Genomic DNA, 27,698 nt, shown 5'->3' on the forward strand with positions numbered 1-27,698 from the left:
GTATCTCCCCTCCTTTCTCCCTCTGACGTATCCCCAACCCCTCCAGGCTCCCACCCCACACCGCACCCTCTCCGCTTGTCCCCTCTAACGGCCCCTCATTTACCCCTCTCACCCTCTCCCCTTTCCCCCACACCCCTTCTCCTACATCCCCTCTCACTCCACTGTCCTGGCCCCCAGCAGGCAGCGCCGGGACAGTGGCATGGGCAGCGGGCTTGAGGCTCAGGAGAGCTGGGAACGACTTTCAGATGGTGGGAAGGCTGGCCCAGAGGAGCCTGGGGACAGCCCTCCCCTGAGACACCGCCCCCGGGACCCTCCACCGCCTTCCCTCTTCGGGGACCAGCCTGACCTCACCTGCTTAATTGACACCAACTTTTCAGCACAGCCACAGCCCTCACAGCCCACTCAGCCCGAGCCCCGGCACCGGGCAGTCTGTGGCCGCGCTCGGGACTCCCTAGGCTATGACTTCAGCCGCCTGGTGCAGCGGGTGTACCAGGAGGAGGGGCTGGCAGCCGTCTGCACACCAGCCCTGCGCCCACCCTCGCCTGGGCCGGTGCTGCCCCAGGCCCCTGAGGACGAGGGTGGCTCCCCTGAGAAAGGCTCCCCTTCCCTTGCCTGGGCCCCCAGTGCGGAGGGTTCCATCTGGAGCTTGGAGCTGCAGGGCCACCTCATCGTGGTGGGGCGGAGCAGCGGCCGGCTGGAGGTGGGCAGAGGGGCTAAAGGTGGGCAGAGCGGCTGTCCACCCCGGGGATTGTGGGCCTTTCTGGTGGGCAGGTGCTCACAGTCTCTGGACTCATAGGTGTGGGACGCCATTGAAGGGGTGCTGTGCTGCAGCAGCGAGGAGGTCTCCTCAGGCATTACCGCTCTGGTCTTCTTGGACAAAAGGTGAGCGTGGCCTGCCTCAGCCCCCAGTGTCCCCAGCCTTTGTTGGCTAGGCCATATTCTCGAGTCCTGGTTCCCGTCCACTGCTGCACTGTATGTTTCGATTGACCTTCTTGGTGACCAGCCCCACACCTGGAGCAGAGGGCAGTCCACATGGATGGGAAGGTAACAATTAAAAGCGTTAGGGGTGTGACGTGCTCGGAATTGGGCCTGGCACACGGTGACCTCCCGGGGCCTTAAGCAGTGACAGTGGGGAGTGATACACTCCTGTCCTTTCACACCCTTCTCAATGAAGCCAGTTTCTCTGATTAGCTTGTCATTTTTAGTTACAGAAACAGAAAGTGCGCTTGCAGAACCCTCTTCTCCTTGGCTGCTGGCGGCTGTTCTCTGCTCTCCCTGGTCCTGTCGTGCTTGCCCTCCTCAGCAAGCCGCTGGCTGTGGGCGTCCCCAGGGCTCGTCTGCATGCACACTCCTTGGGGAGTCTCAGTCACCTGGGTTCTGGCCCCACCTCCGAGCTGGTGAACCTGGGTCTCCACCCAATGGCCAGGTGCCTTCTTCCGAACGCCTTCGCCTGTCTGTCCCACACTGGCTCCTCCTCCAAGGCTCCTTGACTCTTGGTGGCAGCACCATCTGACCTAGAGCTGGAGTCTTTCTTTTTCCTTGGGGAGGGGGCGTCCCTTGCCCTTAGTGCTGTGAATTTCTGCCAGTGGGCTGCTGCGGTCATTCCTGTCAGCACGGGTTCTCCATGGGCCTCGGCCGACATCCTCTCCTCCAGCCTGGCCAATTTCACCAGGTCCCTCTGTGCTTCTTGGAAGTTCTCCTTTGCTGCTTGTTTTAGCTTTAAGGAAAGCCCCCAGGTCTCAGCCCTGACCCTCAGGGTTCCTGGTGACTCTGGTCTCTCTTTGTCCACCCACTTCCAATCATACAACTGTGGCTCCCCCAGGTCTGGTGTGGCCCTTCAAATTCATGGGCAGAGACTGTAGACATGCATTGCCTTTCGCTACAGTAAAAGGCACCTGCTTTGAGGCTTTGGGGTTATTGGGCAAATATACCCATCCCTGCCTGTCAGACTGTACCTAGGAATTTTGGAAAGCAAAAAAAAAAATTCTTGTTTCTTTGTGGAAAAAGGAATTGGTGTGGGATGTGATTGGGTTGAAGCTGCTTTTATGTGATGGAGAATGCAGGCTTCCACAACGCCCAACATAGCCCACCCTGCATCCTGTTTCCCCTCAGCAGCCTTCCCTTCAGCTCCAGGCTACATGGAGCCCTCCGCTTGTTTTTAATTTACAAACTTATGTGACATTCACCAGGTACCACCTTACACATGTTAGCTCACTTGATTCTCATGACCATCCTGTGAGGTGGGTACTCTTATCCCCATTTTGCAGACAAACTGAGGCACAAGGAGGTTAATATTTGGAGTTGCCCTCTGGCTCCAGCATCTGTTCTGGCACCATGTGCTTTCCTCTTGGCCATGTCCCTCCTGTCCCTTCTTGAACTGGCCCTTTATCTCTCTTGTGCCCACATGCTCAGCCCCAGGATTGGGGCTCTAAGGGAGAGGCCCCTGGCAGCTGTTCTTCTCTTCCAGGATTGTGGCTGCGCGGCTCAATGGTTCGCTTGATTTCTTCTCCTTGGAGACCCACACTGCCCTCAGCCCCCTGCAGTTTAGAGGTCAGAGGGCCTGGGGCGGGCAGGTGTTCACACTTGGATGTGTAGGGGCCGTCTGCCCATTGCCTTCTCAGAGATCCTTCACTTGGCCTTTTGTCCTCAGGGACCCCAGGTCGGGGCAGTTCCCCTGCCTCTCCAGTGTACAGCAGCAGCGACACAGTGGCCTGTCGCCTGACCCACACAGTGCCCTGTGCACACCAAAAACCCATCACAGCCCTGAAAGCCGCTGCCGGGCGCTTGGTGACTGGGAGTCAAGACCACACGCTGAGAGTGAGTATTGTCTCGTCTCTTGAGTGCTGGAGTGGCCTGGTGCAGGGTGGGAGCCTGATGCATTCGTCAGGGAGAGGCTGGAGGAGTCCTGGTGAAGGACAGAGGGCATTTCCTGGCCAAAGTATAACTTGGAAAATCCCAGAGACCAGAACCTGAGGTCCATCCCTGTCACAGGTATTCCGTCTGGAGGACTCGTGCTGCCTCTTCACCCTTCAGGGCCACTCAGGGGCCATCACGACTGTGTACATTGACCAGGTGAGGGGCCTGCAAGGGGGGGTAGGGGGGTACAGAGCCTGTGGCCCATGTTTGCTGACTCCTGGGAGCTGGGCCCCTTCCAGGAAGCAGAGTCAGGGCCCCACTCACCAGGGCACAGGAACACCATTTTTTTGACAGAGGTACTCCACCACAGTGACCCCGCTCCCCTGGCCTGTTTCCCCAGACCATGGTGCTGGCCAGTGGAGGACAAGATGGGGCCATCTGCCTGTGGGATGTACTGACTGGCAGCCGGGTTAGCCACGTGTTTGCTCACCGTGGGGATGTCACCTCCCTCACCTGTACCACCTCCTGTGTCATCAGCAGTGGCCTGGATGACCTCATCAGCATCTGGGACCGCAGCACAGGCATCAAGTTCTACTCCATTCAGCAGGTAGAGGGAGTGGGGATCATAGGATTCTTGGGATTTTAGGGAAGGACTCAGGACTGAGCTTGTCATGTCCTTGCCTCCAGGATCTGGGCTGTGGTGCAAGCTTGGGTGTCATCTCAGACAACCTGCTGGTGACCGGCGGCCAAGGCTGTGTCTCCTTTTGGGACCTAAACTACGGGGACCTGTTACAGACAGTCTACCTGGGGAAGAACAGTGAGGCCCAGCCTGCCCGCCAGATCCTGGTGCTGGACAACGCTGCCATTGTCTGCAACTTTGGCAGTGAGCTCAGCCTGGTGTATGTGCCCTCTGTGCTGGAGAAGCTGGACTGAGCATGGGGCCTCCCTGCCCAGGCAGGGGTCTGGGGGGCTGTGTGGGGGCCAATGCACTGAACCTGGACTTGGGGGAAAGAGCCGAGTATCTTCCAGCTGCTGCCTCCTGACTGTAATATTAAACTTTTTTAAAAAACCACATCTGTCAGGCACTTTGGGAGCTACTTGTCTCTCTTGGAATTGTTTGTGCACACACTCTGCCTGGACCCTCCTCAGAGCTGCTGAGGAAACATACAGCATGGCATGGGTAGCAAAGCGGGGAGGATGAGCAAGCCAGAACTGCAGGACCCTTAAAGAACTGTCCTGGTAGTGTAACAGTTTGGTACCATCCTGTTATCCATGAAAGGTGCTAAGTTCCTGCCAGTGCTACTAGAGCTGAGGCAGCAATGGGCAGACTCAGACACTGGCCACAGAACAGGGTGGTTTATTATTTCAATAGCAAAGAGCTGAAAAATGTCAGGTCTCATAAAGGAGCAGAACCTGACCCAGAGCCTGCAGTACATCTCCACCCCACGGGGGTGCGGACTGGGCCAGGCAGGCCAAAGGCAGCAGAAATGGGAGTAAGAGACTGTGCCCACTGAGAAGCTCTGCTGGGTGTGGGCAGGTGGGCATGAGAGATGATGTAGTGTAAGGACCAGGTAGGCGAAACCTGTTCAGGTCTTGTTGAGTGTCCAGAGTGGATCCAGAAGGCTGAGGGGGTCGTCAGAGGGCTGGGTGGCCCGTAGCCCTTGCCCGTTATGGGCCTGCAGAAAGTTCTGCTTGCTCATCCGCTGCTTGCCCCGCAGGGAGCTGTCCAGGGAGAAGGCCTCTGGGGTCAAGGAGGCCAGCAGCTCCAGGGAGGAGGAGGGGGGCCCCGAGCTGGGGGCTTCAGGCACTGGTGGCTCCTCCTTAGGCTGGGGAGCCTCAGGCAGCGGGGAGGAAAGGGGGGGCGGGGAGGAAGATGGGATTGGGGTAGACTCTGGGAGGCTGGCTGGCGGGAGGCCTGGGGGCTCTGCAGGGCCTGGCAAGCTGGCAACTGGGGACTCCAATCCCCCAGGAGGCCGGATGCTGAGCTTGGCAATGGTGGCCTGGATGGAGCTGATGGGCACATCCCCACCGAGGACCAGGTCCTGGGAGTCCTGAGGAAGGTGGTTCTGAGAAGACAGAGTGGGTGAGGAGAGGGAGTCCCAAGGTTGTGGCTGTCCCAGCAGCTTCCAGGGAACCTTCCTCACCTTCTGGCTGATGCTTGCGCTGGCCAAGGGTTTGCATGGAGGGGGTACACCATGGCGCTGCAGGACCTGCTCCACGTGTCTCACCACTGCCTCATAGCAGAACCTGAGGTGCAGCTGCACAGGTGCATTTGGCCAGGTCAGCCAGGCAGGGGCCCGTCACCCAGGGACAGAAGGCCCATCCCAGCCCCACCTGCCCAGATCCTCACCTTCTCCTGCAGCATGTGCTTCCTCTGCTGCCGCATGCGTCGCACCAGTTGAGGCAGTTCAGGGATTCCATTCCCAGCCTCCACCTCCTGCACAGCTGCATAGAGCAGCGCGAAGGCTCCCGTGCGGCCCACACCAGAGCTGTGCCAAGAAGGGGGTATGAGGCTGGGAAATGAGGCCAGGACAAGAGCCCGTAGAGAGACTGTCAGGCCCACCCTCTACCTGCAGTGCACAACGATGGGCGTGTGCAGTGGCCGCTGATGCAGGTAATGTGCGTGCACCTCCTGGATGAAGTACAGCAAGTTGCTGGGGCTGTCGGGCAGGCCTCTGTGGGACAGGACGGGGTGGGGAAGAGCCTATGAGCCAGGCCTGATCTGAGGCTCTCATCCCTCCCAGCACCAAGGACTGGACAGCACCCCAGCCACCATCCAGAGCAGTGGACGCACAACTCAGGCCAAGTGGGGAAGTGGAGGTGCACGAGAGAGCGCTTGAGGCTCTGGTCTCGGAACTGCAGGCTCAGCACACGTTCCACATGGGTTTCAGTGCTGCGGACGCTGCTCAATGCCAGGCTCAGGGCACCGTGCACCATGGGCTGGCCCCTCTCAGTGGGGAAGTAGCGTGCCACTTTTTGCTGAGGGACAGACAAACCAAGACAGGGCTGGTTTTCCAGGATCCCCTGCCCTGCCACCCCACACTGCCCTCGTGGGCACCCAGCCCCTCTCTCACCTTCTCCATCTCAGCCTCAGAAACCAGCATGACAATAACTGACACTTTCTGCTCATGGACCATGAGCCAGAAGTCAGCAGCTGTGCCAGGCAGTGGGGCCTGGGTGGCCACTAGCGGCGGGCAGTATGGGGAGAGCCCCTCCACGCAGCTGGCATTGATGTAGTCATCCTTGCCTGAGCGCAGCACCACACGGTTACTGTCGTAGGGCATGACATCCTGGTGCCGGTTCTTCAGTGAGTAGCAGCGGGCGATGGCGATGGAACGGCCTCGGGCATCATGTTCCTGCGCATCTTGCAGCTCCCGCCAGACAGTGTCCAGAGCCCCCACATCCCCCAGCTGGCCCCGAAAGGCCTCCAGCTCCTGCTGCAACTGCCGCAGCCTCTCAGGATGCTCATAGGGGTCCTGCTCAATTAGCCGCAGGGCCTGCGGCCGACGGCCCTCAGCTGCGTCCACCTTGGTGGGCTGCAGCAGGGGCTGCCCACCCCCAGGAGGCTGAGTGCTGCCATGCTGGCTCTCCGGGCTAGAGGAGAGCAGGTCTGCAGCTGCAGCGCCTCGGCGCAGGCAAGGGGGTGGTTCTGCTGCTGGGGGCCGAGGGGGCACAGAACCGGGCCCTGGAGATGGAGCAGGTGAAGGCACCAGGTGGGGACTGGGGGTGGGCTGGCCAGCAGGTGAGGGCCCTCGGATGGTAAGAGGGGCTGCCTGGGGGCCCATGGGTCTGGTAGAAGGGGCAGGACCATATGCCAGGGGGGGATGGGGAGGCTGAGGGGGCCCAGGGCTGGGGAAAGGCAGAGCCCCTGAGTGGGCTGGCAGAGGGTCTTGAGCAGGACCTGGGTAGAGCTGGGTGTGCTGCCCCAGAACCCCAGGCTGAGGGGCATAGGGGTAGGGGGACTGTGGGGGTAGGAGTCCTGGGGCCTGGGTTGGGAAGAGGTGCGGATGCTGGAGTGGAAGGGGCTGCTGTGGGGGTTGAGGCCCAAATGCTCGTGAAGGCTGGGGCTGGGGCTGGGGCCCAATCCTCGGGGCTGGAAAACCTGCAGGGATCCCAGGAGAGAAGTGGTGCTGGGCTGGGACGGGTTGCTTGGTCCCTACGGGGTAGGTGTAAGGCGTGGGCAGAGACTGTGGTGGGGGCACTGGGAAGCGAGGCTGGGGAGGAGCAGTCGTGGGGTTTGGCCGTGGGGCTGTGTGGCTGGGGATGGGCGCCTGGATGCTGTCTACCGTGGTGGTGGCTGGCCGAACCACCATGGTCAGCTCGGGGCCTGAGAATTGAGGAGGTGGGGCGGAGGGCAGACCTGCAACTGGTGGGGCCGGCCCTACCCCCACATAGGGACTGCTCACCACACCATGCTGGGGGGAGGATCGGGGCACAAGGCCCAGCTCCGGCGTGTAGGCAGGGGCTGGGTAGAGGGCAGGCCCAGGTGCTACGGGCATTGCAGTGGGCCCTGGGGCCCTGGGCTGTATCAGCTGGGTGGGGCCTGAGTAGCTACCAGGGGGCAAGGGGCCTGAGAGATAGTGGGGTCCTGGGCCTGTGGAGCTGGGGAAGGGGCTGGGAGGAAAGTGGAGCGGGGTGGCAGTTCCCAGGAAGGTGTCGGGCAGTCGTGGGCCAGCCACCATGTCAGGGGGAAGGCTACGCAGCTCCTCGGGGGGGTCTCCTGCTTCCATCACCTCACTCTCCTCCCTGCGGGGCAGCAGTGGCTTTGGGGCTGTGGGCCGTGGCGGCGGCTTCTTCTTCAGCTCCCTGTGGGACAGGCAGGGAAGAAGTGGGGTCAGGCTCCTATCACCACAGCCTGTCTGGACCCAAGCCGCACCACAGCCCCAGGGCCACACGAACCTGTCCAAGAGCTGCTGGCGGGCAGCCTCGCGGGCCTGGCAGGTAGACTGTGTGCGCTCCAGCAGAGCAGCCACCTTGCTCTCCAGGTCTCCGTAGAAGTCCCTGCCCTCCTGTGACTTCTTCATCAGGTCCTCATAGGCTTCATACGAGGCCACCAGGGTTTGCAGCGTGGAGTTCCACCTGGTGGGCAGAAGGGTCAGCTCCAGGTGAACCACGGGGGTGGGCTCCAGGCGGCTCCAGACAAGAGCAGAGGACTGGGCACTGACTTTTGGTCCAGGTCGCTGAGTACCCGCCGCACGGCTGCGTACTGCACGTTGGCCTCTGTCAGTGCGCGGAGGACACGGTCCTGGGCGGCCAGGTTCTGCTCCAGGTATACCTTCAGCTGGTCGTACTTTTTCAGCTGCTCCTCGAACAGCTTCTGAGGGAGGGGTGGGGGCCGGGGATGGACACTCAGGGCCTCGACTCCTAAGGGTGGGGCCCAGAGTCCCTCCACCCTGCTCACTCAGCCCACCTTCATCTCTGAGTGCTCTGTGGTGACCAGTGAGGCAGTGATGTCATCTTTCTGGATAAGCTCACGCAGCTGCTGCTCTAGGGACACACGCTGGTCCCGCATCTCCTGCACCTTGGCCAGGATGCGCTTTAGGTTCTGCAGCACAGCCTTGTCCTCTGTGGGCAACAGTGGTCAGTGAGGCCAGAGAAACCCCCAGCTCAAGTCTCCCAATGGGGTCGGGTGGGGCTCACCTGGGGTGAGGGCTGGTGTGGGCAGGGCAGCCCGGACCTGGTCAAGTGGCCCGCTGAGCAGGCGCAGGTTGCCGACGTGCAGGTTCATGGCACGGTGCAGCTCACTGTTGGTAAAGGAGGCCTTCTCGTGGACTTCCATGTACTTGGCCCATTCTCGCCTCACCTCTGCCAGCTCAGCCTTGGAGGGGACGGAGACGGCCCCCGTCTGGCCCACCGCCTCCTGAAACTTCTGCTCTAGTAGCTCATCCTCCTCCAGCAGGTCTCTGATGTCCTTCAGGGAAGCCTCCACATCCGTGAACACACCTGACAGCACTGGGGGTGTGGATTGTAGAGGCAGCCCCTGAGGCAGGCTGACTGAGCACCCATGGGCCCCTCCCCAAAGAGACAGAACCGCCCCCTCAGGTCAGGGCTTGAGTGAGGTCCAGCGTACACTGAGCAGGGTGCATGAGGTATGCTGATCCAGAGGAGTGGGCATGGATACCCAAGCCAGGGCCTAGAGGGGTGCAGCCTCCATCCTTGGTGACCAGAGACATGGAGGAGGCCACAGCAGATGACCTCCACACTCCCCTCCACCTGCTTGCTCTGCCCCTTACTCGCCTTGCATGGACTGGACAAGGTTCCTGACAGTGTCGGGCCGGACGCTGAGGGCCGCACACTTCTCCATGAGCTGGGGTGGGATGTGGCTGTAGGCATCAAGGTTGTCCACGGTCTCGGGATCCAACTGCATTGAATCCATGAATTGGCTGTGGGGGGCAACAGGGCCAGGTGGGTGCTGGGTACTGATCCAACTCTGACCATGTCAAAGGAGCCGCTAGGGCAAGCCCCACCACTGAATTTGAGGTCTCAGCAGAGAGCAAATTGTGACCTCGGACCCCTACTACCAGGTCTGGCCTGGTCTCACAGAACATGCCCAGGGCACTGCTGTAAACAGTGGGACAGAAGGCACCTCCTCCTCCCAAGACATGACTCCTTCCCACCCTGGGCGGGAAGGCAGCGTTGGGAAACCTGTTCGGAACGGACATTTAATTCCTCTCCCAGCATAGGCAGCCCTGGGGTTCCCAGAGCCCCGGGAAGTGCCGCCTGCCTCCGCCTCCGCCTCCCGGCCCAAGTCCCACACTCACTCCAGGACCTCATTCTTGTCCTCAATCTTGGCCATCATCTCCCGGAGCAGCTTGGCCTTCTCCTCACTGCAGAAGCAACACGGCATTTGCTGGAGACCTACATCTCCAGACACCCAGCCTCCCTCTGTTCCACCTTCCACCCACCTGTAGAGTGACGAGGCCTCGTGGGCAGCCATGGGTACCAGTTTGGCAAAGATGTCAGGGCCTGTAACAGCTGGGTCTGTGGGGTTCACTGGCAAAGGCTTCACCAAGGGGGCTCCTGGCGAGGTGGAAATTGTGGAGATCAGGCCCATGCAGAGTCCTTGAGGCAGCCTCCTGTGTCCTGTCTCCACCCCACCGTCACCTCTGCCCCCACCTCTCAGCTCCCCGACCTTTTACAGGCTGAAGGGTGTCCAATGCTGGGACAACCTCATGGTAGATGAAGTCGTTGTCCTTCTTGGCAGAATTGAACCTGGGGGTCAGAAGCAGGGGGAGTGGGCAGTCACGGGGTGTCAGTGGAGATCCAGAACCTACTTCCCATGTGGGACATCGCTCTCTGGCACTGAAGGCTTCCTCCCAAAGATGCCAGCAGAGGCACAGCACCCTTCACAAAAAGAGGGAACCAGGGCCACCCCCACAGACTCACTTTCCCCCAATGACATCCATAGTGAAACGAAGCGCATCTTGCACCGTGTCAGGCTGGCCCTGTGGGGTTAGGGACAGGGGTGGGGTCTTAGCACCAACCAAGGCTGGCACCAGGACACCCTCTCAGGGGTCTGAGGGGCAGCAAGGCCTTCCTCAGCTTTACCTTGGCCAACTTGATGGCTTCATTGAGCTTGTCCAGGGCGCTCTGGAAGTACGCAACCTGTGGAGAGTGGCAGGAAAGCCTGCTCTGTCCTCCTCTGCTTGGACCCCTACTCCTGCCTCCCACCCGGCCCTGCCTTTCCATCAGGTGACCCATCAGATGACAAGCAGCTCAGGAGGCAGCCAGGAGCAGCACCACGCCCTGCCCCAGCCACCCGCTCTGTGGGGAGCCTGCCCCACCTCCTCAGACTCCAAGGGACGAGGGCTGCACAGATGGGACAACACTTAAGACACCAGGCCTGCAGCAGGTGGTGGCCAGCGTGAGACAGAGAAGGCCACCCCCTGGTGTGTAAGGAACGGGAGCACACCAGCATCTCACTGAAGGCTGCTATCGGTCCCCAGTCCCCTCCTTGCTGCAGCTCACTCACCCGCTCCCCGAACTTCTGCTGCTCCTCAGCCTGCTTTCCCATGTGCAGCTGGGAAAGAAGAAGAGACGCCATGACTTGCTTCCTGAGCTGTGGCCACTCAGCCCCGCCCCACCCTGGGGCCCCAGGCCCTCACATGAGCCACGGCTGCAAAGTAGTAGATCTTCATCTGCACAAGCTTCTTCCAGTCCTTCTGGATCCGGCCCAGCAGTGAGGCAGTGTCAGGGTTCTCCAAGGCCCGGCATGCCTCCTTGTAGTAATCTACCACCTGGGGACAGGGTGGGGCTCAGTGAGTGGGGGATCAACAGTAAAACGAAGGCCTCCCATCAGCCCCGTCCCTACCTGTGCACTGATGCGGGCCACCAGAAAGCTCTTCCTGTTGTCCAACATCGACTTCTCCAGGAGGCACTCCTGAGCCTGGCCCTGGGGAGACACATGAGGTGTCCCTCACTCACCCAAAGCCTTCCCCTTCCCCTTCCCCAGGGGCAGACTGAGGGATCCCTCTTCACTGCCCTCTCCCCCAGCTGACCCCATGCCAAGCAGCACCACTGTGCTCCTGGATTCAACAAAGCCAAGGCCCCCTGCTTGTCCCTCACTGCCATCGGCACATGGCCTGGTCCAGGACCCAGGCCCAACTGCCCCCTCCCCAGCCATGCCCTTCCCTGGATTCAACTCCACTCCAACCAGGGCACCTCCTCACCAGCATGAGGTTGACGTTGAGAGTAAGGATCTGGCGGCTCATGTCGACGCTGTAGGCTTGAGGGAAGTGCTCCCGCAGGTAGGCGAAGGCGCCGGCTGCGCACTGGAAGTGGGTACAGGAGACCTTCATGCCCTGGGAGGGAGTGGGAGGATGGCCTGTGTCCACTCCATGGGTCAGGATTCATCCATAACTGGGAGGCTGCCCCTCCCTGGTATGTCCACATGTTCCACTACTGCCCCTCTCCTCACCTCCTCAGACACCCGCTTGTCCATGGCCCCCAGCATGGAGTGCAGTGCTCCTGGGGAGGGAGGAGACACAGTGTTAGGGGGCCTGGGGCTGCTCACACCCATGTAAAGGTGAGGCAGAAGGGGTACTGTTGTCATCCACAGTCAGGAAAACAGGGCTCTGAGAACCAGGGCAATGAGTCCAAGGACACCCAAGCTGGAGGGAACAGCGAAACTCAGAAGTTCTGCCCAGTCTGCAGTCTCCTGCTCTGCATTTGGCAGAGGATGGAAGGGCTCCTGTCCAAGGGGTCCAATCTTGAAGCTTCAGGGATGTTTGCACAGAACTCTGGGGCTCCCCAAGCTTCTGCCTTGAGCCAGGCTAAGGCTGACTAGCAGGGCAAGCTGAGGCCAGCCTTGCTCTTCTCCTTCCTGAAGCAGCCCAAAACCACAGTGGGGAGGGGCTGTCCAGTCAAAGAAGAAAGGCCATCTCTCCCAGCCAGAGCACACAGTGGCAACTCTGTGTGGCAACCAGCCCAGTAGAACCTCGCCCCAGCAGAGGCTCCCCAGGGGCCCAGCCCAGAAAACAGCAGAGCAGCTGGCAGGGCTGTAGGGAAGTCAGTGGAGGGGCGGGAATCCTGGAGTTCTCCCTTTATCAGCCCACTGCCTTCGTGGCCATCTGAAGAGCTGAAACCTAGGCTGGCAGGACTGGGGAGTAGGGCCATGGGGAAGGGATCAGCTCACCAAGGTTGTAGAGAATACAGGCCTGCTCGTACTTGATGTCCTCATGGGCCACAGACTTGCCTGAGAAGATCTCTGTCCTGCAGACATGGCACCCCAGTTATCTCGAGGGCAGGAACTGGCCAGGGCCCTGAGATTAGGTAAGGGGACTAACTACTCCAGTGTGGGGTTGTGGGGAGGCCTAGGGGGACCATACGAGGCCATTCCCCATCCTATGCAGCAAGGAGAAGGGGGAAGGGAGGGGAGGAGCACCCCCACCACCCAGACTCCCCCCCGGGATCCTCCAGCCCTCCCTGGGGCTCTCACCAGGTGACAGGGACAGCGGCCTCCTGGCCCGAGCCCATGGGGACCCGACTCTGCAGGTAATGAAGCTGGCCGAGGTACTTGCGGAGGACACTACAGCCCTCAAAGTCTCGTGGGACACGGACAGCATTCTGGAGGGGCAGGATGGGAGAAGCAGGCCTGTTGTCATATGGGGCAGTGGACAGGCAGGCCAGCTAACCCACAAATGCCAGGAAAACGCATCAAAGCTGGCCGACTGCACATGCCAAGGGATCCCAAAAAGTCCATGGCTACACCTATAGTCGTTCAACAAACCATTCCACAAGCCAGGGCTGGCAGCTGGCCGACTGAATCCATCCCACGTAGTTTTTCTTTTTTTTTTTTTAAGGAAAAAAACAAAAAACAAAAAACGGAGTCTCACTCTGTCACCCAGGCTAGAATACAGTGTTCACTGCAACCTCCTGGGTTCAAGCAATTCTCCTGTCTCAGCCTCCCTATTAGCTGAGACTACAGGTACACGCCACCATGCCTGGCTAATTTTTGTATTTTTAGTAGAGACGGGGTTTCCCCATTTTGGCCAGGCTGGTCTCGAACAACTGACCTTGTGATCCACCCACCTCAACCTCCCAAAGTGCTGGGATTACAGGTGTGAGCCACTGTGCCCAGCCCATCTCAAATATCTGAAAAGCAATTTGCAACGTTTTCAGTTTTTTACTGTACTTAACTTTTGGCCCACAGTTTTTTGTTTTTAATAGAGACGGGGTTTTGCCATGTTGCCCAGGCTGTTCTCAAACTCTTGGGCTCAAGTGATCCTCCCACCTCCACCTCCCAAAGTACTGGGATGAAAGGCGTGAGCTGCCACTCAGCGTGACCCACAGTTCTGTATCTCACAGTTTACAGTAACAGACATCCAGGAAAGTAAATGCTTGGATATAAATGCAAGGATATTTATCACAGCATTATTACCAGGGTCAAAAACTGGACTCCAGATCAGGTGCAGTGGCTCACATATGTGGTCCCAGCATTTTGGGAGGCCAAGGTGGGAGGATCGCTTGAGGCCAGGAGTTAGATACCAGTCTGGGCAATGTAGCAAGACCCTGTCTCAACAAAAAAGAATTTTAAAAATTATCTAGGTGTGATGATGCCTTTAGTCCCAGCTCCTTGGGAGGCTGACGGGAAAAGATTGGTTGAGCCTGGGAGGTTAAGGCTGCAGTGAGCTATGGTTGTGCCACCATTTTCCAGCCTGGGTGATGAAGCAAGACTCTGTCTCTCAAAAAAAACAAAAAGGCAAAACTGGATACCCGCCAAGATTCCCATTAAAGAGGACTGTTTTAAATTAATTATGTCAAGGCGCCTCACAAGAGAATATTGTGCAGCCGTGAAAACTAAAGACAAGAGTCTCTAGTTATTCATATGTTAAGAGGCCTATGGCATGTTATTGGGCAAAAAAAAAAAAAAAAAAAAAGAATGTAACAGATGGAATCATACAAATACTGACATCCATATCCAAATAGGTACATAGGCCAGGCAAGGTGGCTCGCGCCTGTAATCCTAGCACTTTGGGAGGCCAAGATGGACGGATCACCTGAGGTCAGGAGTTCAACACCAGCCTGGCCAACATGGTGAAATCCCATCTCTACTAAAAATACAAAAATTAGCCGGGCATGGTGGTGCATGCCTGTAATCCCAGCTACTCAGGAGGCTGAGGCGGGAGAATCGCTTGAATCCAGGAGGCGGAGGTTGCAGTGAGCTGAGATGCCATTGCACTCCAGGCTGGGCAACAAGAGCAAAACTCTGTCTCAAAAGAAAAAACAAACAAAAAACCACAAATAGGTACATAAACAAAAAGAAGATTCAGAAGATTGTATACCATAATGTTAACCGTGATTATCTCAGGATGACAGGATTTAAGTAATTTATCTTATTCTATATAAATAGATACATATGGCTGAGCGAGGTGGCTCATGCCTATAATCCCAACACTTTGGGAGGCCTAGGCGGGTGGATCACTTGAACCCAGGAGTTCGAGACCAGCCTGGGCAATGTGGTGAAACGCTGTATCTACTAAAAACACAAAAATTAGCCAGGCATGGTGGTGCACACCTGTAATTTCAGCTACTCAGGAGGCTTAGGCAGGAGAATCACTGGAATCCGGCAGGCAGAGGTTGCAGTGAGCTGAGATCGCACCACTGCACTCCAGCCTGGGTGACAGAGTGAGACTCGGTCTCAAAAAATAATAATTATAAATAAATAGATGGATATACATCTGACAGAGACATGCATTTAATTCTTCATATTGTTTATGTATTCTTTATATTAAACATTTTCAATATTTATGATAAACAACAGAGCTATTCTTATTTTGGGGGGAAACAACAAAAAAAAATGAACCCTCTACTTAAACAAACAGAAAAGCAAACAATACACCCTCCAAGGAGCAGGTGCACAGCGAGGGGGATGGCTTGACATCTGTCTGCCCTCAGCCCCCTGCAGAGGACCAGAGCCCCTCACTAGGACTTAGCCAGAAGAAATCCTCCAGGACACTCCACTCTGGGAGCTCAGCTCTGAGCTGCCGGCAGGGATGCTCTCAGAAGGGGTACGTACACCCTGGGGACAGCAGAACAGAAGAGTCAGGCTCCAGTTGTACTCTACACCACTTCCCAGCAGTATCCTGGGAGACTCTGAAACTCAGTCTCTTCTTTAAACAGCGATGATAATCTCCCTGGTGGTGAGGACTCTAGAATGCCCAGTGCAAGGATAAGGCATGTCACAGCCACAGCTCACAGCATTAGGGCAGTGCTTCTCAAATCTAGTCATTCTTATCATACCCCTCCATCATGACCTCTGCCATATCCAAATACCACTTGTACTTAACATTTTTCTTTAAGCAACCCATTTTTAAAATCAAGAGCCACATCCTAAGCAATAACAGCTCTAAAATAACAGGTGTGATGCACTAGCCACACAGTTTTTTTCAATACTCACTAAAGTAGCACATATAAAAATATTTAAAAACCTTGGCTGGGCATGATGGCTCATGCCTGTAATCCCAGCACTTTGGGAGGCCAAGGTGGGAGGACTGCTTGAGCCCAGGATTTTGAGACCAGCCTGGGGAACATGGCGAGACTCCACCTCTACAAAAAATACAAAAATTGGCAAGGTGCAGTGATGCACACCTATAGTCCCAGCTACTTAGGACTACAGGCTTGGGAAGGGGGAGAAGTGATTGAGCCTGGGAGGTGGAGGCTACAGTGAGCCATGATCATGCCACTGCACTTCAGCCTGGGCAACAGAGTGAGACCCTATCTCAAAAAGTAAAAGGCCAGGCACGGTGGCTCACGCCTGTAATCCCAGCACTTTGGGAGGCCAAAGTGGGTAGATCACAAGGTCAGGTGGTCTCAATCTGAGACCATCCTGACAAAAAAGGTGAAACCCCGTTTCTACTAAAAATATAAAAATAAGGTGGGTATGGTGGCGGGTGCCTGTAGTCCCAGCTACTTGGGAGGCTGAGGCAGGAGAATGGCATGAACCTGGGAGGTGGAGCTTGCAGTGAGCCAAATCGCACCACTGCACTCCAGCCTGGATGACAGAGACTCCATCTCAAAAAATAATAATAAAATAAAATAAAAAAATAAGACGAGCACATTGGCTCACACCTGTAATCCCAGCACTTTGGTAGGCCAAGGTGGGCAGATAACCTGAGGTCGGGAGTTTGAGACCAGTCTGGTCAACATGGAGAAACCCCGTCTCTATTAAAAATACAAAATTAGCTGGGCATGGTGGTGGATGTCTGTAATCCCAGCTACTTGGGAGGCTGAGGCAGAAGAATCGCTTGAACCCTGGAGGCAGAAGTTGTGGTGAGCCGAGGTTTTGCCATTGCACTCCACCCTGGGCAACAGGAGGAAAACTCGGTCTCAAAAATAAATAAATAATAAAATAAAATAAAATTTGTTTTGTACTTCCTAAAACCATCTTTGGGAAACAACAGAAGCAATCTCCCCTCCAGATCCAAGAGATCACCTGTACCCTTTAATCCACCCAAGAATGCAGCCCCCTGTGGTTGTAGCCTGGTCTGTCAGACTCTCAGACGTGCTGCAGAGAGCTGCACAGAGGAGTCTGAGAGACAGCTTGATGCTGTGACACCCCCACAGCATCCCCTGCACCTGTCAGTTTTATTCCCTGTAATCACAGAGCCAAGAATGTACTCCAGAGTGTCAAAGGGAAAGTCTTCTTAGAAACAACTATTCAAACCCTGGTTTTACAGATGAGGAAACTGAGGTTCAGATGAGGGAAAGAGGATTGCCTAAAGCTTCCAATAACTTTTTCACTGAAAGATTATTATCAGTGTCCTATGTAAGAAAATTTGTTCTGGGGTTTCACAAGTTTAAGGAACAGTCATCAAGACTAGGCATGGTGGCTCACGCCTGTAATCCCAGCATTTTCTGAGGCTGAGGCAGAGGATTGCTTGAAGCCAGTAGTTCAAGACCAGCCTGGGGAATATACAAGACTCCACGTCTACTAAAAATACAATAATTAGCCATGCCTGGTGGTGCATACTTGTAGTCCCAGGTACTCAGGAGGCTGAGGTAGGAGGATCGCTTGAATCCAGGGGTCAGAGGTTGCAATGAGCCGAGATAGACTGCACTCCAGCCTGAGCGACAGAGTGAGACTCTGTCTTTAAAAACAAAAACAAAAAAAAGTGATCTAGTCCAACTCGCACATTGCTGGGATAAATTAAACCAAGTCCCAGGAAGGGGAAGTGGCTACCCCAGATGGCCTTGTGTGAGCCTTTTTTGCGCTGGAAAAGCACAGGTCTGAAAGCTGCTGGCTCACAGCTCTCTCAGGGGCTGCTCTACCCAGCCCGTTGCTCTGTGCAGGTTGCCTGCCTTATGCTTTGGAGGATATGTCTCAGAGGACGCTTTGGAGATTGGTGGTAATGCTCCTTCTAGGGTGTGTTGCGTCCTTGTGTATAGTGTATGCCTGTGTGTGCAAAATGATGGTTGTCCTAGGGGCTAAGATTATCTCACTGGTTTTCAAACTTTGTTCAAATAAACCCTTTTTAAAGATTCAATTTATGAGGAGGGTTCTGAGAAGACAGCATAAGAAGCATCAGAAATCTGTCTCCCCACCAAGACTAGCTGCACTGGCAGAATCTGACTTAACTCTGGAGTCTGCTGAAGGCTTGCAACTTCTAGGGGAAGGCTTTGACAGTGCAGTTTATTGCCATTAATTTTGGTCAATTTCAGCCCCTACCATAGTAGCAGTCACCCATCCCCCACCCCCAGCACCTGGGAGGTAGCTGTGCACCAGTTCCAGGAGCAGCTTGTGGGAGCCAGCATGGACAAAAAGGACTCTGTACTCCAAATACAGGAGATCTTGCTGATTGCTGCTTCTGATCACAGAGGTACAGAGAAAGAGGCAGCTCCTCCACTACTGCACCTCCCTCCATGGCTGTAAGCTTCTCCACCCCTAGCTGAAGTAACTTCCAAGGGATCTAAAGGCCTGGCATCTTTTCCTTTCTTCATTTTTGTCCTTTTCCTCCTTTGGGAGGCAGACACTGAAGAGTAAGATGTTCAAAAGCAACCACATATATAGGGGAAATGAGAAAGTCACTGCACATGTGCAGGGAATGGTACAGGCTCAGAAAAGACCTGTGAAGACCTTAAGTTTACAAGGCCGGGTGCTGCGGCTCACGCCTTTAATCCCAACACTTTGGAAGGCTGGGGCCAGAAGATCACTTGAGCCCAGGAGTTTGAGACCAGCCTGGGCAACAGAGGGGAACTCCATCTCTACAAAAAATTTAAAAAGTAGCTGGATGCGGTGGTGTGCACCTGTAGTCCCAGCTACCTAGGGACTGAGGTGGGAGGATGGCTTGAACTGGGGAGACGGAAGCTGCAGTGAGCCGTGATTGTGCCACTGCACTCCAGCCCGGACGACAGAACGAGACCCTGCCTCAGGAAGAAAAAAACAAAAAAACTTTAAGTTTGCATTTCAGGCTGATTCTTGGCACAGGGGTAGCCTACAACAATCAAAACACAAAACAAAACTAGCACATTCCGGGGAAAGGGGGAAAATCTGATATCCAGAAATATGACATCATTCGATTCTTTTTTAATTTCCTTCAAGAATTTTTTCTTTGCATTCCTAACTTGGTGATCTGGTGCAAGAGGCCTAGCTTTTGGCCTATCTCAGCTTTTTCACATGGCTTCCTCACTAAATGTAGTAATTTCTAGCTTTTCTTTTCTGAGACAGAATCTTGCTCTGTCGCCCAGGCTGGAGTGCAGTGGTGTAATCTTGGCTCACGGCAACCTCTGCCTCCCGGGTTCAAGCAATTCTCCTGCCTCAGCCTCCCTAGTAGCTGGGATTACAGGCATGTGCTGCTACCATGCCCGACTAATTTTTGTATTTTTCGTAGAGAGGGGTTTCGCCATGTTGGCCAGGTTAGTCTCAAACTCCTGACTTCAAGTGATCCACCTGCCTCAGCCTCCCAATCCACCTGCCTTGTACTAACTTTGAATAACTGACATAGAAAATATCTTCACCCAGGCCGGGCGCGGTGGCTCACGCCTTTGTAATCCCAGCACTTTGGGAAGCCGAGGCAGGTGGATTACCTGAGGTCAGGAGGTCGAGACCAGTCTGGCCAACAAGTTGAAACCCTGTCTCTACTAAAAATACAAAAAATTAGCCGGGCACGGTGATGGGCACCTATAGTCCCAGCTACTCAGGAGGCTGAGGCAGAAGAATCGCTTGAATCTGGGAGGTGGAGGTTGCAGTGAGCTGAGATTGTGCCACTGCACTCCAGCCTGGGTGGCACAGTGAGACTAGGTCTCAAAAAAAGAAAATATCTTCACCCACGAGACTAAATGAAAATATATCCAAAAATTTACTGATGGGTAGTATACTGAAAATAGTTGCTAATACTGCTGGGTTATTGCAAGGATTGGTATGTGGTTCATGACAGATAAGAAAACACTAACAGCCACTGATTTCTATGGCATGTATCTACATCACTGATACTCAAGCTCAGCCATGCCAGTGCAGACTCTCAGACTTCTAACAAAAATATAAGGGAAAACATGTTGTTATCCAATAGTACATACAATAATTAGGGAAAAATACAGCATACCTCATTTTATTGCACTTAGCAGGTGCTGTGTTTTTTACAGACTGAAGGTTTGTGACAACTCTGCATCACACAGGCCTGTCGGCACCATTTTTCCAGCAGCTGCACTCATTTCATGACTCTGTGTCATATTTTAGTAATTCTCACAATATTTCAAACTGTTTTTTATTGTATATCTGTTATGGTGATTTGTGATCGGAGATCTTTGATGTTACTATTGCAATTGTTTTTGATGCCATGAACTGCACCCATAGAAGACGGCAGACTTATAAATGTCCTGTGTGTTATCGCTGCTTCACTGGCTGGCCTTTTCCTGTCTCTCTCCCTCTCCTCAGGCCTCCCTATTCCTTGAGACACAATAATATGGAAATTAGGCCAATTAATAACCTTACAATAGTCTCTTAAGTGTTTAAGTGAAAGGAAGAGTCACTCATCTTTCACTTTTTTTGTTTTGTTTTGTTTTCTAAACAGTCAGGATCTCACTCTGTCAGTCAGGCTGGAGTACAATGGTATGAACATGGTTGGCTCACTGCAGTCCCAACCTCCTGGGATCAAGTGATCTTCCCTCCTCAGCCTCCTGAGTAGCTGCGGACACAGGTGTGCACCATCATGCCTGGCTAATTTTTTTTTTTTTTTTCCTGTAGAGACAGGATCTCACTATGTTGAGTTTGGTCTCAAACTCCTGGGCCTGAACTCCAGGAGGGACCGATCCTGCTGCCTTGGCCTCCCAAAGTGCTGGCATCATAGGCGTGAGTCACCACGTCTAGCTGTCTTTCACTTTACGTCAAAAGCTAGAAATGGGCTGGGTGGTTTCTTTTTTTGTTGTTTTTGAGATGGAGTCTCGCTCTGTCACCCAGGCTGGAGTGCAGTGGCATGATCTCAGCTCACTACAACCTCCACCCCCTGGGTTCAAGCAATTATCCTGCTTCAGCCTCCCGAGTAGCTGGAACTACAGGCACATGACACCACATCTGCCTAATTTTTGTATTTTTAGTAGAGATGGGGTTTCACCATGTTTGTCAGGCTGGTCTCAAACTCCTGACCTCAAATGATCTGCCCACCTCAGCCTCCCAAAGTGCTGGGATTACAGGCGTTGAGCCACTGCGCCCAGCCTAGGCAGTTTCTTTATCCCCCTATCAAACCAATCCTGTCTACCCATGCATAAAAAAACAATACTCTCTTCCTACCTGTCTGAGCAACTCCAGCTTCTTCAGTTCTTCATTGTAGGCTTCTGGGTTCTCTCCATAATTCTTCAGGACAAACTAGAGAGAGAGAAGAACATAAGCCAGTGGCAGAGAAAACCCCTGCCTCGCCCTCTGAGTCCTGGGCAAGCACCAACCAGGGCTCAGGATTAACTGCAGATCTACAACCATAAGCGTGTCTCCTGGACCACCAGGAACTTGACTTTAATAAACAGGCAGCACCAAAATGCTGACCATGAGAGCCCTGACCCAGCACCAGCATTCTGGCAGGTCCTCCTAATGATGCAGCCTCTCTACAAAGTCCAGGAGTCTGCCAGGTCAGGAAGCCAAGGAACTCATCTGACTGAAATGGGGTCCTAGAGTAAGGATTCCAGAAAGGGTCACAAACTCAAGCCTCCCTAGAAGATTGCGCCCTGCTGTATTTTGGGGTCACAACCATAACCTTAAGCTCATAGCAAGTGCAGGCAAGAGGCACCAAACAAGAGTGGGAACAGAAAGCCTCTCTCACCAACCCATCCTCCTGGCCTGGGAAAGGATAGCATAGAAATATGTGATCTGCAGTGTCCTCATCTGTGAGGAAAGACCTGCGGCTATGTGAGGAGAATGGCCCAGGTGGGAGAAGGTGAGAAGGAGAGGTCACTACCCACATCAGAGAGAGCACTCGAGTGCCTGTCCACAGTGGCACTCACCACCTCCAAAGCAGACTGTCTTGGACAATGAGCATACACACCCGCCTGGAGGCACAGGCTCAGCCCAAAGGGCCCCCTGTTCAACTCAGATCACCAGACTAAGGCAACTACAACTGCCCCTGTTGCAGTACTTGCTGCTGGTGTCTTGGCTAGTAATCTGGAGGGGCCAGATCCACTCACGCCACAAACACTAAGAGCACTGATACCCACCTCACAGGGCTCCTTAAGGCCATGACCAAGGTTTGCAAGGTGGAGAGAGAGACGGCTGGGAAAGGCTGAGATGAGGCAGCCTGCTCTGTCTGGGAGCACACTCACTCACACCATGTGTGTGGCCACCCATCTTTCCTGGGGTCCCTTCCCAGGATCCAGGAACCATGGCTAAGGAATCAGCCACATGGGAACCAGGAAGCCTGTGTGACAGCTTCTATCTGCTTGGTGAGCAAAGGGAGAAGAGGAACAGATGGCAGGGAGGTGACAGCTGAGCTAATTACAGCACCACGCAACCCTTTCCCAAACCTCTGAGTGTAACCCTGGTTCTCCTGTTGGTTTCAGTTCCTGAAAGTCCCTGTGTCCGTAAGTTCTTTTCTCTCTCCACCTCTGTCCTGGACAATCCACCCCCTAAAATCCGTCCCTTACCAAGTGGCCAGAATTGTTATTTCTAACACAACTCTGAGGTCACTTCTAGCTTTAAATCCTTCAGAAACACACATACACGCCTAGGGAGAAGATAGACCAAAACATGCTTATCTTAGGACAGTGATATGACACGAAATGACGTATAATCTAAAAAGAATGTGTGCAGTAGCTTCCCATAGCCTCTAGGACCAAATCTAATCTTGGCACAGAGTTTATGACCCTGCACAACCTGTTCCTGGCTGGGTGAGGTGGCTCAAGCGTGTAATTCCAACACTTTGGGTGGCTGAGGTGGGAGAATCACTTAAGGCCAGGAATTGGAGATCAGCCTGGGCAAAAGAGCAAGACCTGTCTCTATAAAAATAAACAAAAATAAACAACCTGCTCCCCACAACCTTCAAGGATTATCCTCTGGCACCTCCCAGGGACAACCAGCCAACAGTACTTGGGAATTACTGCTCTTAGGTATCAATGCTTATCTACATTGTTCCTACCTTCTCTACTAAGATTCAGCTGAAATGTCACTTCCTTGAATATTAGCTGCTGTTCCGCTCACATTCCAAACATGCCTCCATCATACTGTGTGCTGACAGCAGGGTCATGCCAGTGACCCCAACCTCAAACAATAAGCATTAAGGAATGGTAGGGGCCTTATCAGATGTGTTGTATACTCAGCAAATTATTGCTTTTACAGGAAATGCAGAGGACAGATGAACACAAAAAGGAAACACTCAGAAAAATGAAGAAAATGGGGCAACAATGAACCCACTCTTCAAAATTTAATGTCATTTAAAAGGAGGGGTTGAGCAGTGGGCTATTCTAGATTAACAATGATTAAACAGGTTGGACATGGTGGCTCAAGCCTGTAACCCCAGCACTTTGGGTGGCTGAGGTGGGAGGATTGTTGAGCCGAGGAGTTCAAGAGCAGCTTGGACAACATTATGAGACTCCATCTCTACAAATTAAAAAAAAAAAAAAAAAATTAGCTAGGTATCACTACTCTTGAGTAGTCCCAACTACTCAAGAGGGTGAGGTGGGATAATCAGCCTGGGAGGTTGAGGCTGTGGTGAGCTGTGTGCACACTCCAGCCTATTTCCAAATAAATAAATAAATAAATAAGTGATTAAAGGGACACTACACAACTAAATGCAATATGAGAACCCCAACTGGATCTGAGTCTGCAAACAGAAAAGTCATAAAAGATAGGGGAAAATTATGGTAGATTTTCTTAGGTATGATAATAATATTGTGATTGTGTAGGAGAATGTCCTCACTCTCAGGAAAAACGTGCTGAGATGTGTCCAGGAAAAGTGACGTCCAAAACTTACTTTCAAAGGGCTTGTGGGATCTCTATCTATTTATCTATCTGGAGAGAACACAAATATGGTGAAATACATCTATCAAAACTAGGTAGCTGGGGACAGTGGCTTATGCCTGTAATCCCAGCACTTTGGGAGGCCAAGGTGGGTGGATCACTGGAGGTCAGGAGTTCGAGACCAGCCTGAACAACATGATGAAACCCATCTCTACTAAAAATTCAAAAATTAGCCAGGTGTGGTGGTGGGTACCTGTAATCCCAGCTACTCGGGAGGCTGAGACAGGAGAATAGCTTGAACTCAGGACGGGGAGGTTGCAGTGAGCTGAGATTGTACCACTGCACTCCAGCCTTGGCCACAGAGCAAGACTCCATCTTAAAAAGAAAAAAAAAAAAAGCCAGGCGCAGTGGCTCAGGCCTATAATCCCAGCACTTTGGGAGGCCAAGGCAGGCAGATCACAAGGTCACGAGATCGAGACCATCCTGGCTAACATGGTGAAACTCTGTCGCTACTAAAAATACAAAAAATTAGCCGGGCATGGCAACATGCACCTGTAGTCCCAGCTACTCAGGAGGCTGAGGCAGGAGGATGGCGTGAACCCGGGAGGCGGAGCTTGCAGTGAGCCGAGATCACGCCCCTGCCCTCCAGCCTGGACAATAGAGCAAGACTGTTTCAAAACAAAAAACAAAAAACAAAAAACTAGGTAACCTGCTAGGTGCAGTGCTTCACACCTGTAATTCCAGCACTTTGGGAGGCCGAGGTCAGAGGATCACTTGACCCCAGGAGTTCAAGGCCAGACTGGGCAACATAACAATAAATCCCATCTCTACAAAAATTAAAAAATGAATCAGCCAGGTGCAGCGCACACTTGTAGTCTCAGCTACTCCAGAGGCTGAGGCAGAAGGATCACTTAAGCCTAGCAGTTCAAGTCCAGCCCGGTCAACATGGAGTAAATCCCGTCTCTAAAAACAAAACAAAACAAAACCAAAAAACTAGATAGTGAGAATTTGGGCGAGCACTGCATTATTCTTCCAACTTTTCTATATGTTTGAAATTTGAAAAGCAAATGCCTTAAGAGTTGCTAAAGAGCTAAATGGTATCTGAACACCACTTTCCCCTGTCAGCGGTTTTTAGCCTTTTGTGGGTCCTTTGAGAATATGATAAAAGCCATGAAATAAATCCCCCTAGAAATTTGCAACTATGCACCAACATAAGGATTTACCAAGAACTTTAGGGAGCTGAAAGGCACTTAACAATCCTTACTCTGCTCTATCCAACTCAACCCCCTCTCCACTCACTCCCTCAAAAACAATGACAACAACAACAACAAAAACACAACTATTAAAAGTGGCCTTGGGTTGGGCATGATGGCTCATGTCTGTAACCCCAGCACTTTGGTAGGCTGGGGTGGATCACTTAAGGCTAGGAGTTCCAGACCAGCCTGGGCGATATGGCGAGACCCCTATCTCTATGAAAAAAAATTTTTAAATTAGCCAGGAGTGGTGCTGCATGCCTGTGGTCTCAGCTAGTTGGGAGGCTGAGGCAGGACTGCTTAAGCTCAGGAGTTTGAAGCTACAGTGAGCTATGATGGCACCACTTCACTTCAGCTGGGGTGTCAGAGTGAGACCCTGTCTGTATTAAAAAATAAAAATAGGCCAGGCACAGTGGCTCGTGCCTGTAATCCCAGCACTTTGGGAGGCCGAAGTGGGCAGATCATTTGAGCCCAGGAGTTCAAGACCAGCCTGGGCAACATGGTGAAACCCCATTTCTACAAAAAGCACAAAAATTAGCCAGGTGTGGTGGTGTACACCTATACTCTTGGTCAGTTGGGAGGCTGAGGTGAGAGGACTGCTTGGCACCAGGAGTTCAAGGTTGCAGTGAACCATGACTGTGCCACTGCACTCCAGCCTGGGTGACAGAGTGTGACACTGTCTCAAAAATAACTAATTTTTTAAATGTGGCCTAAGCTATGAGGTAAAACTTGACTATATGAGAGAATGTTCTGTGGTTAACCCGCTTGCAGTAAGAGGTTTTGCCCACCCTTTTAGGTTAGAGATAATGAGTAAAAGTGTAGCTCAGAGGTCTCGTGGGATAGAGGCCAAAGGAATCAGATGGACATGAGACTCCTATGTCCTAGAAACAAGGCTTCCCGTGATATCACTAGAAACATCTGACCCTGCTGTTCACACAATGGTGACAGAAAGATGCTGCTCCCACGCCTAGCAAATCATGCCTAGAGGTCACATTCTATCTGAGTCTCATCTTGGTCCTCCTGTAAGATCAGCAGCAGATGCTTACTGAGAACCTCCCATAAGCCAGGCACTGTGCTAAGTGCCTAGTAATCACTCTGTCCTTTCAACAACCCTAAGAGGTAGACATTATTATCATCACTACTTTATAGATGAGGAAATGAGGAAACTGAGGCAAAGAGGGTATTCACCAAGGTCACTGTGCTAATAACTGATGGGGATATGATTGAAACCCAGGCATTTGGGCTCCAGAGCCCATGTTCTTTCCATATTAGACCAATCCATTTCTATTTAAAATATATTTTTTATTTTTTTATTTATTTTTTTTTTTATTTTATTTGAGACAAGGTCTCGTTCTGTTGCCCAGGCTAGAGTTACAGTGGTACTGCAACCATAGCTCACTGTAGTCTCAAACTCTTGGGTCCAAGTAATCCTCCTGCCTCAGCCTTCCAAGCAGCCGGAACTACAGGCACATGCTACCATACTCAGCTAATTTTCTGTAGAGATAGTGTCTTGCTATGTTGCCCAGGCTGGTCTGGAACTTCTAGCCTCAAGCAATCCTCTGCCTCAGCCTCCCAAAGTGCTGGGATTACAGACACGAGCCATCACACCCAGACTTTTTTTAAATTTTGTAGAGACGGGGGTCTCACTATGTTGCCCAGTCTGGTCTCAAACTCCTGAGCTCAAGCAATCGTCCCACATCAGCCTCCCAAAGCATTTCTCTTTTTTAAAAATATGGTTCTTACAAACAACTCTGAAAAACAGGCACAGAAAATGAATCCCTGGCCACACAATGAGTCAGTGGAGCAGCCAGGATATTTATGTTATTATTATTATTTGGAACCTGTTAGAAGCAAAAGGATATTTTAAAACCCTAACAAAATCCTCTGTGACTGCTGATCACTCCTCCACTAAAAAAGAAGAAAGAGGCTGGGTGAATTTCTTGGAGTAAGGGACAGAGACCGTGTCCCAATTTCGCTATGGTCTGGGACTCCGCAGAACTCCAAACAGTCTAGTAAGGAGTATGAAGCTCCAAAGGAGCCTGAGAAGGCAGGCCCAGCAGCAGACCAGGAGAAAGAACCACAGGTTCTTTCTCTACACACTAATGGGAGGAAGACCACAGAACCTCCAAAAACAGCCAGGCTTTGAAGTAGCTGGGGATCCTTTTCTGAAGGAGTAAGAGAAGACCCGTGGAGAGCTCTCAGAGAGGGCACGTCCAGGGATCAGAGCCACCGAGGGGAAAAAGAAAAGAAAGGAGTTACCAGATTACAAGTAGGAAACAGTACCCCTGAGATGCTGTGAAATCTGGGCTTGGTTTTTTGTTTTTTATTTTTATTTTTTAGAAATGGTCTTGCTCTGTCAGGCAGGCTGGAGTACACTGGTACTATCACAGCTCACTGCAGCCTCAAACTCCAAGTGATCTTCCCACCTCAGCCTCTCATGTAGCTAGGACTACAGGTGTGTGCCACCATGCCCAACTAATTTTTTTTGAGATGGAGTCTTGCTCTGTCGCCCAGGCTGGAGTACAAGGGCGCAATCTCAGCTCACTGCAACCTCCACTTCCCAGGTTCAAGCAATTCTCCCGCCTAAGCCTCCCAAATAGCTGGGACTACAGGCACCTGCCACCATACCCGGCTAATTTTTGTATTTTTAGTAGAGATGGGTTTTGCCATGTTGACTAGGCTGGTCTCAAACTCTTTTTTTTTTTTTTTTTTTT

General features: G+C 53.1%; 2 protein-coding genes across 9 annotated transcripts in view; one reads left to right on the forward strand and one right to left on the reverse strand.

Annotated features, from left to right (window-relative positions):
* Positions 1-3,928, forward strand: part of SCAP (SREBF chaperone) — a 76,947-nt gene extending 73,019 nt beyond the window's left edge. For 4 of the 5 annotated variants that reach the window (XM_017855707.1, XM_017855708.1, XM_017855709.1 and 1 more), the window contains 7 exons: positions 178-700; positions 797-882; positions 2,468-2,550; positions 2,651-2,817; positions 2,992-3,072; positions 3,257-3,463; positions 3,544-3,928. In XM_017855707.1, coding sequence (XP_017711196.1) covers positions 178-700; positions 797-882; positions 2,468-2,550; positions 2,651-2,817; positions 2,992-3,072; positions 3,257-3,463; positions 3,544-3,789 — 1,393 coding nt within the window. In that variant the 3' untranslated portion in view covers positions 3,790-3,928. The remainder of the gene's footprint in view (positions 1-177; positions 701-796; positions 883-2,467; positions 2,551-2,650; positions 2,818-2,991; positions 3,073-3,256; positions 3,464-3,543) is intronic. The other variant, XM_017855712.1, reaches the window with a different exon arrangement.
* Positions 3,929-4,193: 265 nt separating this feature from the next.
* The window catches only part of PTPN23 (protein tyrosine phosphatase non-receptor type 23), a 32,748-nt gene continuing 9,243 nt past the window's right edge, over positions 4,194-27,698 (reverse strand). Inside the window, exons 2-25 of one of the 4 annotated variants that reach the window (XM_017855706.1) lie at positions 21,080-21,154; positions 12,794-12,921; positions 12,491-12,567; positions 11,774-11,823; positions 11,526-11,657; positions 11,168-11,248; positions 10,962-11,093; positions 10,829-10,876; positions 10,405-10,461; positions 10,243-10,301; positions 9,989-10,068; positions 9,762-9,876; positions 9,618-9,683; positions 9,094-9,239; positions 8,497-8,808; positions 8,267-8,421; positions 8,022-8,173; positions 7,756-7,935; positions 5,931-7,662; positions 5,651-5,835; positions 5,427-5,531; positions 5,207-5,345; positions 5,001-5,114; positions 4,194-4,922 (exon numbers count right to left, since the gene is read on the reverse strand). In XM_017855706.1, the coding sequence (XP_017711195.1) occupies positions 4,443-4,922; positions 5,001-5,114; positions 5,207-5,345; positions 5,427-5,531; positions 5,651-5,835; positions 5,931-7,662; positions 7,756-7,935; positions 8,022-8,173; positions 8,267-8,421; positions 8,497-8,808; positions 9,094-9,239; positions 9,618-9,683; positions 9,762-9,876; positions 9,989-10,068; positions 10,243-10,301; positions 10,405-10,461; positions 10,829-10,876; positions 10,962-11,093; positions 11,168-11,248; positions 11,526-11,657; positions 11,774-11,823; positions 12,491-12,567; positions 12,794-12,921; positions 21,080-21,154 (4,800 nt within the window). In that variant the 3' untranslated portion in view covers positions 4,194-4,442. Of the gene's footprint in view, positions 4,923-5,000; positions 5,115-5,206; positions 5,346-5,426; positions 5,532-5,650; positions 5,836-5,930; positions 7,663-7,755; positions 7,936-8,021; positions 8,174-8,266; positions 8,422-8,496; positions 8,809-9,093; positions 9,240-9,617; positions 9,684-9,761; positions 9,877-9,988; positions 10,069-10,242; positions 10,302-10,404; positions 10,462-10,828; positions 10,877-10,961; positions 11,094-11,167; positions 11,249-11,525; positions 11,658-11,773; positions 11,824-12,490; positions 12,568-12,793; positions 12,922-13,735; positions 13,838-21,079; positions 21,155-27,698 lie in introns of those variants that run through there. The other 3 variants (XM_017855703.1, XM_017855704.1, XM_017855705.1) reach the window with 3 other exon arrangements.

The sequence above is a fragment of the Rhinopithecus bieti genome, unplaced genomic scaffold (assembly GCF_001698545.2).
Source record: "Rhinopithecus bieti isolate Rb0 unplaced genomic scaffold, ASM169854v2 scaffold_39746, whole genome shotgun sequence".
NCBI classification, from domain to species: domain Eukaryota; kingdom Metazoa; phylum Chordata; class Mammalia; order Primates; family Cercopithecidae; genus Rhinopithecus; species Rhinopithecus bieti.